Raw genomic sequence first — 17,815 nt, 5'->3', positions numbered from 1 at the left:
TGATAAAAAAAGAAATGTATATATATGACGTGACTTAATATTACACACCGTATCAACCCTCAACAAATATTATCCTTAGCAGACCTGTTAGAATTATATTTGTGTCTCGGGTTTGATATGGGAGTTTATATTGAAAAAGCCAAATAATATTCTCCATATATATTCTGAAGTAAACCTGTGATTAAAATTACTGATATTGTCACCTTTACAAAGTTATCCTAACGTGCTAATTTAGTATTTATTGTGTGGTGGGTGTGTCAACAATTAACATCTTGTGATTTTCATTAACTAACAGCTGATAGAAACACCATAAAAGAAGATCAAGGTTACAATGGGGGTGTTACACCCATGCAATACCGGAAAAAGTTTATTTCTACATAATATAAGATGTGAGACTCCTTTTCTCAGGAGTCACCATACAGACTTTCAACAACTAGCAAAATCGTAATCAATAATAGGTTCACATGCAAAGAAACTCACTATAGATACCAGGATTAAAAATTTGTTTGCCACATATGCGTTTCTTAAATACAAAAAACTCATCAGTGAAGCTCAAATTAAAAAAAAGGCCAAATAAAGTGTGACGGTGAAGAGCATTGATGACAAGACATTCCTTAAGGTTTTGCCAAATAAAGTGTGACGGTGAAGAGCATTGATGACAAGACATTCCTTAAGGTTTTGCCAAATAAAGATAATCTATTTGTCGGGTAGAACATCCTTAGTAAATGAGGACAAAAAATCAATGCAATGTATACACAAAGAATTAATGGCTTCATTATATTAGAAAAGGAGATGTGGTATAATTGCTAATGAGCCTCCTTTCCACCTGCACAGCCCTACAGTCTTTCAGCAACATGCAAGAAGCGTACTTGATAGTCAGCTAATAACATGAGATACAAATTATGTAAAACAGTTCAAACAAAAAAATCTACATGATTATTTTAAGACAAAACAATAAATGATGAACAGATTTAACAGATAACAACCAATGAAAACAAATGAATTACAAGCTCCTGACTGGGTATATACTTAAAGTTGCTTCATAGCATGAATGGCAGCTCTGTGGTTAAACTCTTTAGCTGAAAATAAACTGACAATGCCATATATTGTAAAAAAGAGAGAAAAAAAAAACAAAAGACAAACAACAGTACTGTGGATTCATTATTATTGGCGGGATATCAATTTTCGTGGATTTCGTGGATAAAGGTGAACCACAAATTCTAATGTTCTACGAAAGCAATTGTTCTATAGGCTTGTATGCAGACTTTGGAAAAGCCACAAAATGAGATGTCCACAAAGACGCAATGTTTACTGAATCTGCAAAAATTGATACCCACGAAAAATAAATGAATCCGCAGTATACAAAAGACACATGTATAGATAACTATTACCATAATAACAGCATTACATCACAATATTTGGTGAAATTGAATTTCCTTTTTTGATATATAGATTTTAGCATATTGTCATTTTAATAATATTAATAATATTTTCTAATCAACAGCTGTAAGAAATGACAGGAATAAAAAGAAAGTGAAGCGACCAGAAGAATTTACCCAGTCTGAAGAGCTGACCGATGATGAACAACTGATGTTACAGGAGATACTGGATGCCCATAATGACACATTCCATAAACAGTCAGAGACTTCATTGTCTAGGGTACCAGTAATCAAGACAAATGGCGTGGATGCTGAAAAAGCTGAAGATAAAGAAGTAATTTGTTTTAAAAGAATTATTGTACATAAATTATTATGCGTAGGTTTACTAATTTTTGTCACTTTCAAATCCATAGACCACATTATTGCTGTTAAAAAAGAGCATGGATGTATTGAAATCAAAAAGGCCATGACACTTATTATTGAAAAAGACCAGGACACATTGTTATTAGAAAAGACCAGGACTCATCGCTTTATCTTAAGACCAAAACAGGTTAAATAAATATCAAAAAGACAAGGACAACAAGTAATACAACATAAAAAAAGTTTTAAAAGCACAGCATTCGCAACTAAAGACTGAGCAATACTTAAAGCCCGCAAAAAAGGTGCTCCTGAAAGATGAGCAGATACTACTCAACATCTGACACCAGTTAAAAATTTCATAAACATGAATTCGGGATTGTGAAAAGGGAAGTTTTAGTTTTGATTATTTGTGGTAGGTTATTAACTGTAGAATGTTCTACTCTCCCAAGTCCATGTTATATTTGATGATTGATGTAAAGTATTCATAAACAATATTTCATAGGCTCCTGCTAATTATATATAATCCTATGTTATCTTTTATTCAAACGTAAAATGATACAGATAATTTATTTTTAGGGAGAAGAGAAAGGGAAGATAGAAAAGATTATGTTATGGGAAAAAGTAACCGAGCTGTCTTCAAAAGGAATTATAAAAATTGTTGAATTTGCGAAAAGGATACCAGGTTTTGCAACGTTATCTACCTCAGATCAAATCACGTTACTTAAGGCAGCATGTTTGGAAATCATGGTAAGATATAAAATAAATAACACATAGCTGAGAGAGTGATAGAGCACATTGTTACCCCAAAAAAACATTTGTCCACAAAGGTTGACAATGTCTTTTCCCTTGTATAAACCAATCAGAATCCTGCATTTTGACATAAAGTATAATAAATTCATCTATTGGTACTGTTTGACCATTCAATTATTTGATACAAGGGTCATAATTCAGCTCATAGGCTTCAAAACATATTTGAATTTTGAAAGCAATTTTGTGGACCTATGTTTCTCTCTTTTTGAAACCTGTTTTTAGCTTGTATTCTGTTAAATATTGTGAGTATTTAAATGATTGTGATACATCAACATCCCTTTATTAAATGCATAAAAGAAAAATACATGCAAATTAAAATTTGAAATATGTGTGATGGATTTACCAGACTTTTTGACTTACTGGCTCATATTTTCTGTTTCATCAGTTCTGGAAAGTCAAGACTATATTTAAAGTGTACAAATAATACCAGGCAAATGAATTGCCACAAAAATTAAAAAAAACATTTTAACAACAGAGCCCTTATTTGACTAGCATGACAGTTAACAATTTCATAGACTTTTATTTTACTTTTTAAGATTTATGCAAAAAAAGTGCATTGAATATCATATGCGTGACATTATCAATACACATATGAAAACAGATATTCAACTCACAAAATGACAATTTGAAATTTCATAAAATTTAACTTGGTGCATGAATTATTAAAGTACCTGATCTAATATTATCAATTTGTTTTAATAGTAATATTTAAAATTTGAGTTATTTTTCTTTGTTCATAATTGTAGTTAAACCAACAACAAAAATTTATATCTTCAATTCATATTAATGCCTTCCAATTTAATGATTAATTTTAAGTTCTCATTGCAAAATCAATGCAATCTTTACTCTTCATTGCTGACAAAATAATATATGATGCGATATCCCAAAAATATATAATATATTTGCTATTGGACATGAATCCATCAACAATCAAGCAGTCCTATTTTACATTTTTCCTTATTTAACAAGACATTACTTACAAAATATTTGTACCCTTGTACAGACTTAGTTATGATGTTGACAAAGATATTTTTGATTTTAACGATGGTATATATTTTTAAACACTTATGAAATATTTTTCACTTTTACAGATATTAAGGCTTAGTTCTAGATATGATGTTGACAAGGATGTTTTGTGTTTTAACGATGGAATAACATTAGATCGTCAACAGTTACGTAATGGCGGATTCGGTTCGCTCACTGACACTATATTTACATTTGCATCTTCCCTTAAATCCATGGAAACGGATAGTTTAGAATATGCAGCTCTGTCTGCCGTGTGTTTAGTTAGTAATGGTAAGTTTATTTTTATGCCCCACTTACGATAGTAGAGGGGCATTATGTTTTCTGGTCTGTGCCTCTGTTTGTCCGTTCGTTCGTCCCGCTTCAGGTTAAAGTTTTTGGTTGAGGTAGTATTTGATGAAGTTGAAGTCCAATCAACTTGAAACTTAGTACACATGTTAACTATGATATGATCTTTCTAATTTTAATGCCAAATTAAAGTATTGACCCCAATTTCACGGTCCAGTGAACATGTAAAATGATAGTGCGAGTGGGGCATCCATGTACTATGGACACATTCTTGTTTGGGTAAAGATTGCACAGATATCTTAATCTTCCAAGGCTTATCACTACCTTTTTGATACACAAAACATAGTGCATTGATCATAACATTCTATACATCCTATCCATGAACATTTACAAAAGTTTATAAACCTAAATATATGCTCAGATATTCAAGTCATTAAACAATGTTACCCATGTCAAGAAAATTAAATTACTTTTGCAAGATGCAGGAATCTAATATCTGCTCTAAAAATCTAAATGAAGTCATCTATAAAGTCATCTTTAAAAATTGGAGTTATCTCCCATTGTCAAGAATAAGTTGAAGCAACTACAACCAATGCTATATATATAGATCTTGCAATATTTTTTTAATTTTACTTCCCACTGATAAATTAAGGCAATCTTTACCTTTTAAGTGCTTACAAGCATTTTGATTTAGAAAATATTATGGATAAACCTTATTACTTTCTTGTTAAATTGCTGTCAAAGAATGTAGTTCCTTGTGGGTAATTGGTTGACCATATGAATTTTCTTCAATTCCTTTTACCTAGATTTTAAAATTAAATATGTAGATATTAAGAAGATGTGGTATGATTGTCAATGAGACAACTCTCCACCAGAGACCAACTGACAAAATTTAAATTAACAAAAATAGAAAAAAAATGTACAGCCTTCAACATTGAACAAAACCTATATTGTATAGCAAACTATTAAACTCCTCGAAAAGACAAATGTGAACAATACCAATGAGAAAACAAATGGCCTGATTAAAGTACAAAACAAGTGAAAAGCAAAAAAGATGACCAGCAACAAACCAAAACTATTGAATTACAGGTTCCTGAATTAGGACAATAGGACACCAAAAAACCAAACTATGAAAATCAGTCCAAAAAGGGATGTCTCATCAGATTGACACAAAGATTACAAAAAAAACAATAAACAAAAGGACCAATTTGAGAGTACTCAGTTACTGAAAGCCAGTTCAAATGCGAGAAGCATCTAATGAAAAAAAAATGTATTTCTATTTCATGAACATTCACTTGTCTTTATTTCAGATCGCTCAGGTTTAGAAGATCCAGTCAAAATAGAACATTTACAAGAACCTATATTAGAAGCATTAAAACATTATATCCGACAACGGCGGAAAGAATCACCTCATGTGTTTGCTAAAATGATAATGAAATTAACTGATCTCAGGTCTATAAGTGTGAAAGGTTGGTATAACTTCTAGATGATCTTCTGTCTACATCTTTTTAGCTCACCTGGCCTAAAAGGCCAAGTGAGCTTTTCTCATCACTTGGCGTCCGTCGTCCGTCGTCGTCGTCGTCGTTAACTTTTACAAAATTCTTCTCCTCTGAAACTACTGGGCCAAATTAAACCAAACTTGGCCACAATCATCATTGGGGTATCTAGTTTAAAAAATGTGTCCGGTGACCCGGCCAACCATCCAAGATGGCCGCCATGGCTAAAAATAGAACATAGGGGTAAAATGCAGTTTTTGGCTTAAAACTCAAAAACCAAAGCATTTAGAGCAAATCTGACATGGAGTAGAATTGTTAAACAGGTGAAGATCTATCTGCTCTAAAATTTTCAGATGAATCAGATAACCCGATGTTGGGTTGCTGCCCCTGAATTAGTAATTTTAAGGAAATTTTGCTGTTTTTGGTTATCTTGAATATTATTATAGATAGAGATAAACAGTAAACAGCAATAATGTTCAGTAAAGTAAGATTTACAAATAAGTCAACATGACTGAAATGGTCAGTTGACCCCTTAAGGAGTTATTGCCCTTTATAGTCAATTTTTAACCATTTTTCGTAAATCTTAGTAATATTTTACAAAAATCTTCTCCTCTGAAACTACTGGGCCAAATTAGTCCAAACTTGGCCACAATCATCTTTTGGGTTAGTAGTTTGAAAAATGTGTCCGGTGACCCAGCCATCCAACCAAGATGGCCGCAATGGCTAAAAATAGAACATGGGGTAAATGCAGGTTTTGGCTTATAACTCGAAACCCAAAGCATTTAGAGCAAATCTGACATGGGGTAAAATTGTTTATCAGGTCAACATTTATTTGCTCTGAAATTTTTAGATGAATCGGACAACCCGTTGTTAGGTTGCTGACCCTGAATTGTTAGTTTTAAGGAAATTTTGCTGTTTTTGGTCATTATCTTGAATATTATTATTGATGGAGATAAACTGTAAACAACAATAATGTTCAGCAAAGTAAGATTTACAAATAAGTCAACATGACCGAAATGGTCAATTGACCCCTTAGGAGTTATTGTTCTTTATAGTCAATTTTTAACAATTTTCATAAAATTTGTAAATTTTTACTAACATTTTCCACTGAAACTAATGGGCCAAGTTCATTATAGATAGAGATAATTTTAAGCAGCAAGAATGTTCAGTAAAGTAAGATGTACAAACACATCACCATCACCAAAACACAATTTTGTCATGAATCCATCTGCTTCCTTTAATATTCACATAGACCAAGGTGAGCGACACAGGCTCTTTAGAGCCTCTAGTTTTTTTTATTTTGTGGGTATAGGTATTGGAAGTAAAATGGTTAATGATGTAGAAATTTTCAAAAGACTTTTAAAGCAGACTTTAGTAAAACCATATATATCAAAAATATGAAATTGTGATTTGTCTTCATTCTATGAAAATTGGTACCCTCCAAAATAAATACGTCTTCATGATCAGTTATGGAAGGTCCTGTATACATTTCATATCCAATTTGGAAATCCTTGACGTCAAATAACAAAGGGAGATAATTTGATATAATAAATGTATGAATAGAAAATTTTGGGATGTATCTCAATGTGACAAGTGCCAAGATAAAATTGAGAAGTGAATACATTCTGGTACATGCAATATTATTCCTTATGCATGATGGGCACATATTTTAAAGGAATGTATTAATTTTAAATTGCATTAATTTAGATTCAAGAGAAATCAAGTTGTTAGTTTCAATTATTTTTTATACATATTTGAAACCTCTTGTGGTGACATGGAACTCATCTATATTTTTCATGAATAATTGTTTTGGCCTTTTGGAACCCAACTCTATTTTACCCGTAGAATGAAGTGCCTTTTGTATCTCTACCATAGATAATATTTCTGTCTTCTTTTTACAGGTGCTGAAAGAGTATTACATTTACGGCTGGAAATGCCCGATGAACTTCCGCCATTAATTATAGAAATGTTGGATAGAACTGAAAATGTTTGTATACCATGACGTAATCAAAATTCTGCTGTTTTGTGTTAGAGCGTATCTTCCAAGGAATTCTGGGTAATCTTCCAGTTGTCTGATTTATTGTAACAGATATTGGTAAAAATCTTGAGAAGGATTTTGTTTTACTTCATGGTATACCTGAGCAAAGTGATAGTTATGTACACAGATTATGTTTTACATCTGTGAATTGATGACTTAGGTAGAATTGACGATCGTTGTCGTCGTATATATTTGAATGACAGATTCTTCCCAACACCAGAATCGTAACATTTGAATCTGTTTCAGGAAGGGAAAAAATCTCCAGCTTTTTACTTCCTCGTTGCAGAGAGATTATTTATCCCAGATTACTATTACTATCATTATTATACATTCATCTTGACTGTGTATGCTAGCATTTGAATGCAAATGATTTTTCATGTGTAAAATATGAACCATATTCATATTTGATTTTTTTTTAAGATAAACAAAAGAATAAACTATTTGTCAGATTTACAGAATATGTGCTCACTCATAAGTAATTTGTAAAAGTTATCTATGAAAATCTCAGGTTTAGTTTTCATATCACAGACATTGCTGTATTCAGATTTTAAATTTAGGAATTTTTGTTTTTACATATTTTTTCGTGCAGAATTGAAAAGCAGTGGCGGATCCAGAACTTGTCCTAAGGGGGGCCCACTGACTGACCAAAGGGGGGGCTGCTCCAGGCATGCTTCAATGATTCCCTATATAATCAACCAAATTTTTGCCACTAAAGGGGGGGCCCGGGCCCCCCAGGGCCCCCCACCCCCTTGGATCCGCCTATGAAAAGGTAAAAATAATTTACAATTAGAACTTGGAACTTAATTAAAATTCAAAAACTTGTTTGCCTTTAATAAATTATTGACTTTTTTGGTATCGATTTTCTAGGATTTTGTGGATAAAAGGTTAATCGTGGATTTAGATGTTCAAGGAAATCACCATTTTCTATAGGCCAGTATCTAGAATGTTTAAATCATGAAATCATGTTTCCACAAAAATATTTTTTTCCTCAATCAACAAAAATGGGTACCCATGAAAGTAAATAAATAAAGTAAGAATTTATACTTGTAGAAACAGGCAGGTTCAATCACTGTATTTAATAACCTTGTGTCTTTTAATTGTTTTATGTGCAAAACTAAGAAATATCTGTGATACTTTATGATATTTAGAGAACAAGTTTTATTTGGTTGATTTATTAAGATTGAATTTTACCAACAAAGGGAGATAATGTATTCCAAGTCAACTAAATGTTTTTATAACAATTTAGTTAATGTTAAGCTTCCTATTGAATAAGACTGCTATTTTCTACAACAAAATCTTCCTTTTTAACTGATATATGTTTGTAATTTTGTGACTCAATTTTAAGAAGAGATGAAAATCTGTGCAATTGAATTGTAGATTTTACAATAGTAAATGTTCAAAAAAAAAAGCATTCTTACATTCAAACTGTTTGGCACCCCTTAAAGATGTGTTATTTTGACTAATGTGCTATTAAAAACATTTAAAAACGTCTTATGTGAAATGTGGTTAATTTTTCAACAATAACAGAAAATATTGTCAAAAAGTGGTATTTCATAGCCAAATTTTTCTTTAATTTATACTTAACTTCAGGGTACTATCTACACACTCAGAAAAATTAGTTATAATGTGAATATTTTTTTTACTTAAATTCAAAGTACTATCTTTACAGTCAATTAATTAAGCTCTAATGTGTGATTTTTTTTGTGCTGTCAACTATGTACTAAAAGTTTTAAATGTGAAAGTTGGAGTTGTTGATATTATGAACTATGTACTAAAAGTATTAAAATGTGACAGTTTAGTTGGTGATATTAAGACTTTTGTCTTGTGGTGACTTTTGGTTTGGATGTAATTTTTATGACTTTATTTTATTACAGAATGGAACCTCCTTGTAAAATAGCTACAATTAGTTTTGAAATGAAATGTGTACACACTTATTTAGTATTTCAGTACAGGTGAAAAGTTTAATCACTACACAAAGTTTTAAAATATTTATTATAAACTTTAAAGCTTCGATAAATACATCCTATAAAAGGGAAAAAATATCAAACTTTTGCATTTTTATGTTTAATAAAAAAACATCAAAAATTTCTTATTTCCAGTTGTCTGTATTGCGCAATCACAATATTTGGAGCATTCTTGTTTAATCTGCATGTTGATAGTATCTATTATACTCTACCTTACAACAAACAAAATACTTATATTATCAGATAGCATTGACAAAATGTTTAAGGATCTATGTAAGAGCTTATTTAAGTGTTTCAAATTATGCTTTGAAAGTCTTTCTTCCAGATAAAGGTTTTTTTTTCAATTTAAGTCATATCTTTTAATCTTATTTATTGCATTTACAGCATACAACTCCCTTTTGAAAAAGAAAACATTTTTGTTGCAAGATGAATACAAAATTAATTTAATGTGTTTGCTAGATAAATAAATTTCTAGAACTTTTACATACTTGTTAAGTATATAGATAAGTTTAAATCCAAGGCAAGTTAGAAAAAGAAAAAAAAGATAGCATTCTTTAAGAATGTTGTTATCTCTAATATACTAGGGCAATCTGTGAAATTCTTACAATGCATTCAATTATATTTTCCAGAATGAATTTATAGAATATTTGATCTATGGTTTTAAATACTCTATTGTATGAGCTAGTTTTATTTATGTCTGTTGGTTGTGTATATATATTATATATTAAGTCTACAACTACCTCATGGAATAAACTATAATCCTATGTATTTGAATTTATTTATTTTACCTATAAACATTAAAGGAATGACTTTAATATTTTTTCTGTCTATTCGAAATAACATGAAAAAATTGGTGCACACTGAATAACGCGCGTAGCTGGTTATTTAACAGTGTGCACCACATTTTTTATGTTATTTAGAATAGACAGAGAAAATATTACAGTCACTTCTTATAATTTAATTCTAAATTCTATTTTAAACCATAGAAAACCATGAAAAAACGTTGATGACGTCACGGTCACATGACTCAATTATGTCTATGGGCTGATAACACAATAACGTCAGCCAATCAGAAGACGTGTTACATCCAAAATTAAATTATATATAATTATCGAATTTGATTGATTGTTGGTGTTTTACACCACTTTTGGGGCTATAACATGACGGTCAGTCTTTATGGGTGAAGCAAGACGGAGTGTCCAGAGAAAACCACTGACCTTCAATGGAAAAACTGACAATCCTAGTGAATTAAGATTGGTGTTGAGAGCAACCACATGAGATGGGTTTAAAGGTACAAATTCAGTGTTGAATGGCTTGTGATCACATAACATAAGGTGTGGCTATTTACATGCACTGATTCCATCATCATTCTCCCAATGAGAAAAATTAAATGTACACTACACCAAAATACAAGACATAAAAAGTCGTTCAAACATAATTTATAAAATCCTTATTGTTTGGTCTCAGGTGGATACTTATATATAGATTCTACCACTGCATCGATTATGATACGATACTTATCCATTCGAGACAGTTAAATTTAAAACTCGAGGCTAGCCGAGCGTTTTGAACATTTAAAATTTAACCGTCGAGAGTGGATAAATATCGTATTACACGAGATTTGGTGGTAGAATCTGTTTCTCTATTGATTTTCAAACAATATGCAGGCAAACTTATTCCTACTTTGCGATTGATCTGCAAAAATATGTTCTTTTTATGTGACGTCATCAGGCATGGTCGCCTTTTTTCATGCCGTCACAATAGGAAATTCAGAGGAAAACAAGAAAAGTCGACGTCATAATCGTATTTTAACCAATGAAGAACAGATCAAACGAACCACACATTGATTAAATTTTTTTTTACAATGGGTGCAGAAAGGGATAAATTGACGAAGAATTAGAGAAAGTAGTTTATCATACTTCATTGAATGATCTATAATCCTTTATTTTATCAACCTGTATGTATCACCTTACAAAAGATGAGGCTATTCACAAGCACTGATTCCATTGATTTCTCTCCAATGAGAAAAAATAACAGTGGCAATAGACAGTACACCTTATCAATATATAGTACATAAAACCACTCATAAATAGTCTCTGGTGAACTAATAGCAATCATACCTCATGGAATAATACATAATCCTTTATTTTATCATCATCAGACAACAAATCCATCATTCTCTCCAATAAAAAAAAAATAACTGGCAATTAACAGAATGCTGTGCCAATATGTAGTACACAATTGAACTCGGGTAAATAGTTGTCTCATTGGCAATCATACCACTACTCCTTAATCAGTTTTCATCACTTGGCACTCTCATTGTAGTCCATTAACTTTTACAAACAGGTTTTCTCTGAAATAGTTATGCCATTTAAAACCAAACTTTGTGTCAATCATCATTCAAGTATCTAGTTCAGTAAATGTGTGCAATGATCCTGTCTGTAAATCAGCATGTAGGACAGAACTAAAAATAGAACATTGAGGTAAAATGCAGTTTTTGTCTATTTATATCTTAAAAACCTCGAAAAGGTAAAGGATTCTAGCAAGACAAAAATGATTACATAGTTGAGAACCATCTACAAGTCATGTACATAAAAACTGTTAAAAGATGACATTCAGCAAATGAGGATAGACATGACATGTGCAAATGTACCGTGCATTACTTTTACATGAATCTCTTCAAATTCACCACGAATCCCAAAATGCAAAATCAATTTTCTAGGCAAAATACTTCTAGTAAGAGTTATTTTTATAAAAATAGGAATGTTACCAATATATATTTGCCTCCCCTTGTTGGATTCTAAAAGTGGGTATGCTTTTTCTGATGGTGGAATCGTCTAAAATTTTGTGATTATGTCACTTTATAGGGGACCATTGTGGTAGGTCAATTATATTTAGCATGCACTTGTATTAGTATTGGCAAATCTCATTTCCATGGAGACTACTTATTTCTGCCCTCTCAGTCATGGTTTATTGACTTTGAAACTTGTGCTTTACCTGTCTGGATTTGTGATTAGGTTATTTTATAAGGAACCACTTGTAGAAGGTCAATGATATTTGGTATGCAGATGCATAGCCTGCATAAGCATTGACACATCTCATTTGGCCCTACCTCCTGAGTCATGGTCTATTGATTTTGAATGGTTTGCCTAGTTTACATGTTAAAGTTTGTGATTCGATCAGTACTTAAGAGCCACTAATGTTAAGTCAATGATAGTATAAGAATTTGAGATTATTTGGCCCTACCCCAATCAAGGCTAATTGACTTTGAAACTTTTACACTGTTTACAAGTTAAAGTTTGTGAATAGGGAACCAATTTTGAAAAGTCAATTGTATTTGGCAGCAGTTTTATAAGCATTGGTATTTTTCTCATTTCTATGGAGATTATTGGGTTCTGTTAACTTCTGTATCTTAGTCCTGGTTCATTAAATCTAATGAAGTTGAGGATGGAAAAGGGAGAATTTGTCAAAGAGACAACAACCAGAATTAGAGCAGAGAACAGCTCAAAGCCACCAATGGGTCTTCAACTAAATTGTGTACTAGTTCAGAGAAAATAATTTGCATAGTTTATATGTTTTAATATTGCCATTCGGGTTTATTATACTATCAAAATTCAAGAATACAACACCTATCTCAATGACAACACAAAAACAAAACAATAACACCGTGGCAAAAAACGACCAATAGACAAACAACCTCCTCAAAACACAACATAGAAAACTGAGTAACACAAACCTCACAATAAATGGGAGAAGATCTCAGTTGCTTTCCAAGGATACCTTTTGAAAGAAGATCCTTCTCCACTTGCATGTGGCACCTGTCAAGTTGCTCACCATTTCTGTGCAAAAGAATCACTCCTCGATAATGTCAATCAAGTTAATTTCTGGAATAAAACCATGTCACTTTGGATAAACTTTTATGTCCAAATTGTTACAAATCAGCTTGTACTCACGTAATATTGAAATATTGATTAAAATGATTAATTATTAAAAACAAAAAAAATGAAAAAAGTTGTAATTAAGATTGCGAGTCATTTTTCATACTCTCAAAAAAACTTTTTCACATTACCGATCATTTAAAAACAAGTCCGATTGGCGAATGATTAGTACAAATGATGTTTTTAAGAATAAGGTATTATGACAGACGGAATAGGTCAGTTGGAGACAGCTCTGTCTTCATACATGTATTAACTTTTGTTTAAATCTTGAAACGAGAACTTCACTGCTAATTCCCGCTGTAGAAAACTAAAAAATATTCAGTTTTCAGGACAAGACCTATTAGTTAGTAAATACTAAAATAGAACGTCTATATTACAATGAACTGACAAAAAAAAAGGTTTATAAAAGCTTACACATTACTTTTAAAATATTTTTGATGAAACGCAGCGACTAATACGTATCACGAAAACAACCTTTTCTTCACCCGCTTAAAAGCTTTGACTATTATACTAACATAGTACATGTATAATAGTCCCAGTTAAATGTAATTAATATTTTTTGGGGGGATACTCTGTGTCTTGATTGTATATATGTAGGTCTTAGAGTTGCGAAATGGACGCTGCAGTGCGATGGTCACGCCGATGTGTGATGGTCATACTGAAATGCGATGGTCTATATTACGCGTGATGGTTAGTTTAAAATCTGTAGATGATCAATTATCATGAGAAGATTTCTTAATGGGTAGTATATACATTTGCATTACAGTGTTATTGTCCATGTACATATACAGTTTGATACTAAATGCGATATCACCATCTTTGATTTCTGCATATATGAGCATAGTTCTGCGTTAACATTTTAGATTTACATGGCTCCTCAACAGGGACTCGGTTAGCAGATTAAAGTTCTGTATATCAATTTTTTGTTTTGTTTTTTGTTATTATTTTCTGTCTATTTGTATTATTTTATTAACGTATTTGACGTTGACATCACTATTTCTTTGTTTTCTAGCAATATGCAGTTTACTATCCATATCAGTAAACTGAAAAATCCTAAATTAAAAACATTGATATACAGAATTTTATCTGCTATCCGAGTCCCTGTGGTCTCCTCTCATGAGTTATTTGCTTTACCGTAATTCTATAACACGGATAGTTTTTCTGTGCACTCAAATGTACTAATAATTTCAAAAAATATCATGCTCCATCGCACATAAAAAGAACCTTTTTGTGGAACATAAATCCGCTTAAGAAGAATGACTATCTTTCTCCACCAATCACTCCCCGTTTGCCGAGGTATTAATAGTGTATAAGCTCCAATTAATTAATAACCAAACAAAATGCTTGCTTAACGAACAAACTGACTTCTACATCGACATTACTGCCGATTTCCATTAGTGTGTAGATAAAGGTAATATCTTTGGTTAGCTGGCTTCCTAGCTGAACTGTGAAGTCCTTATTAGGTAAGGTATACTACTCTCCTTCCGGAGTAGTCTAGTTCTACAGACATATGAATTGATTATCTGTCGGACTACTGTACAGCTAGTCTACTCTTAAATGAGGGTAGTTCACCTAACCCAATAATGACTTTATGGTTATGCTAGCAAGCAAGCTAACCAAAGATATTACCTTCACCTACACACTCGATGCAATCGCCTGTAAACGCATTGTAAATATAGATTACGTATATGTAGTCCATTGCACTTCATCGCTACCAGCATCGCACTTCACCGGAGTAGCTAGTAACAAGATAGCGTGCTGACAACACAATGCTACAATTGGACCTCTGCGTGACCATTGCGGTCCAGAGTCTTACTTAGGTACAATCCCAAGTGGTCAGGTTTTATCTTTAGGATTAGCTCTTTACGACAGGTAGGTCTAATTATTGCATTTGTATCGACACTGTGATATTGTCAGGATATAAACATTTGTAACATACATTGTAGTTATATTTCTTAACTTAGACATGTATACATTTAATATCATGCTTCTTTAGTGAAGGGTCATATGAGCTTTTGTCACCACTGCCTTCCTCATCTGTCGCTCAATTCGGTTTTCCGTAAACTTTTCTATAAAACATTATCATATTCTTTGAAACCGCTCCATGGGTTAAAACCAAAGTTTGTTGCTTAATCTATAGGATGTCTACCACGTGAAGGTTTTTATTTCCATCCAGTTTGATCAACCAACACTGCCACCGTGGCTACATGTGAATAAGGGGTTAAACTGCACTTTTGGGCTACATAACAACAACAACAACAACAAACTAAAGGAGCCAAGTTAAAGAGTAGTTGGGTGAATGACAGAGAGAAAGAGTGGTTGGGTGAATGAGTGAGAGAAAGAGTAGTTGGGTGAATGACACAGAGAAAGAAAGAGAAGTTGGGTAAATGAAAGAGAGAGATAAAGAGTGGCTGGATGAATGAGAGAGAGAAAGAGTGGTTGGGTGAATGAGAGAAAGAAAGAGTAGTTGGGTGAATGACAGAGAGAAAGAGTAGTTAGGTAAATGACACAGAGAAAGAAAGAGAAGTTGGGTAAATGAAAGAGAGAGATAAAGAGTGGCTGGATGAATGAGAGAGAGAAAGAGTGGTTGGGTGAGAGAAAGAGTGGTTGGGTGAATGATAGAGAGAAAGAGTAGTTGGGTGAATGAGAGAGAGAAAGAGTGGTTGGGTGAGAGAAAGAGTAGTTGGGTGAATGAGAGAGAGAAAGAGTAGTTAGGTGAATGATAGAGAGAAAGAGTAGTTGGGTGAATGATAGAGAGAAAGAGTAGTTGGGTGAATGAGAGAGAGAAAGAGTAGTTGGGTGAATGAGAGAGAGAAAGAGTAGTTGGGTAAATGATAGAGAGAAAGAGTAGTTGGGTGAATGATAGAGAAAAGAGTAGTTGGGTGAATGAGAGAAAGAAAGAGTAGTTGGGTAAATGATAGAGAGAAAGAGTAGTTGGGTGAATGAGTGAGAGAAAGAGTAGTTGGGTAAATGACACAGAGAAAGAAAGAGAAGTTGGGTAAATGAAAGAGAGAGATAAAGAGTGGCTGGATGAATGAGAGAGAGAAAGAGTGGTTGGGTGAGAGAAAGAGTGGGTGGGTGAATGATAGAGAGAAAAAGTAGTTGGGTGAATGATAGAGAGAAAGAGTAGTTGGGTGAATGATAGAGAGAAAGAGTGGTTGGGTAAATGATAGAGAGAAAGAGTAGTTGGGTGAGAGAAAGAGTAGTTGGGTGAATGAGAGAGAGAAAGAGTAGTTGGGTAAATGACGCAGAGAAAGAAAGAGTAGTTGGGTAAATGACACAGAGAAAGAAAGCGTAGTTGGGTAAATGAAAGAGAGAGATAAAGAGTGGCTGGATGAATGAGAGAGAGAAAGAATGGTTGGGTGAATGAGAGAAAGAAAGAGTAGTTGGGTGAATGATAGAGAGAAAGAGTAGTTGGGTGAATGACAGAGAGAAAGAGTGGTTGGGTAAATGACACAGAGAAAGAAAGAGAAGTTGGGTAAATGAAAGAGAGAGATAAAGAGTGGCTGGATGAATGAGAGAGAGAAAGAGTGGTTGGGTGAGAGAAAAAGTGGTTGGGTAAATGATAGAGAGAAAGAGTAGTTGGGTGAATGATAGAGAGAAAGAGTAGTCGGGTGAATGAGAGAGAGAAAGAGTAGTTGGGTGAATGAGAGAGAGAAAGAGTAGTTGGGTGAATGATAGAGAGAAAGAGTAGTTGGGTGAATGACACAGAGAAAGAAAGAGTAGTTGGGTAAATGAAAGAGAGAGATAAAGAGTGGCTGGATAAATGAGAGAGAGAAAGAGTGGATGTGACTGGTTGTGTGAATGAGAGAGGAAGAGTGGATGAGAGTAGTTGGGTGAATGACAGAGAGAGAACGAGTGGGTGTAAGTGGTTGGGTGAATGAGAGAGAGAGGTGAAAAGGGGGTGTGGATGTTTGGGTGAATAAAAAAGAAAAAGAGTTGGTGTATCAATGAGAGAGAAAAACAGAGTGGTGAATTAGTGACAAAGTGAGTGAGTGAATGAGTGTGTAGAAAGTGTGGATGAATGAAAAGGTGTGGCTGAGAGATAGTGGGCGGTGAATGAATGAGAGAAAAAGAGTGAATACTTATTTATTTCTGACAACCAAAATGACATTCCAACTTGACAAAAGTTGTTTCCCTGTCGGCAGAATACTAATGTTCCCATTTTCCATTCCATATTCACTCTTGGGGCACAAAGACACTAATGTCAAAAATTGAGAGGACGGTTTGGCTCCAGAAAACTTGTGTACATTTGTTTTACTCCGCTATATTCCTGTATGTTCCTTAGCCCAAACAGGGGGTGTTGCTGTGTATCAAATATATTTTCGTTTATGGTTTTGTACAAAAATCCCACCATGCATTTATATATTCGTTTGAACTAATATTGCTTTACAGTTTTCATTTCTGGTCCCTTTATAGCTTAATATGCAGTATGGGTTTTGTGCATTGTAAAAGATCGCACGAAGACATATAGATGAACATTTTCTTTTCTCATCATCAATCATACCAAATCAGTTAT

The 17,815-nt window shown here is 33.1% G+C and overlaps 1 protein-coding gene across 5 annotated transcripts in view; it reads left to right on the top strand.

The window, feature by feature from the left end:
• LOC143059160 (retinoic acid receptor beta-like) overlaps nt 1-10,123 on the top strand; it is a 43,067-nt gene extending 32,944 nt beyond the window's left edge. For all 5 annotated transcript variants that reach the window (XM_076232655.1, XM_076232654.1, XM_076232656.1 and 2 more), the window contains 5 exons: nt 1,505-1,713; nt 2,316-2,486; nt 3,641-3,845; nt 5,171-5,329; nt 7,258-10,123. In XM_076232655.1, coding sequence (XP_076088770.1) covers nt 1,505-1,713; nt 2,316-2,486; nt 3,641-3,845; nt 5,171-5,329; nt 7,258-7,358 — 845 coding nt within the window. In that variant the 3' untranslated portion in view covers nt 7,359-10,123. The remainder of the gene's footprint in view (nt 1-1,504; nt 1,714-2,315; nt 2,487-3,640; nt 3,846-5,170; nt 5,330-7,257) is intronic.
• The last annotated feature ends 7,692 nt before the right edge of the window (nt 10,124-17,815 follow it).

This window comes from Mytilus galloprovincialis, chromosome 14, assembly GCF_965363235.1.
Source record: "Mytilus galloprovincialis chromosome 14, xbMytGall1.hap1.1, whole genome shotgun sequence".
Taxonomy (NCBI): domain Eukaryota; kingdom Metazoa; phylum Mollusca; class Bivalvia; order Mytilida; family Mytilidae; genus Mytilus; species Mytilus galloprovincialis.
This window is presented reverse-complemented; position numbering and strand designations above follow the sequence as displayed.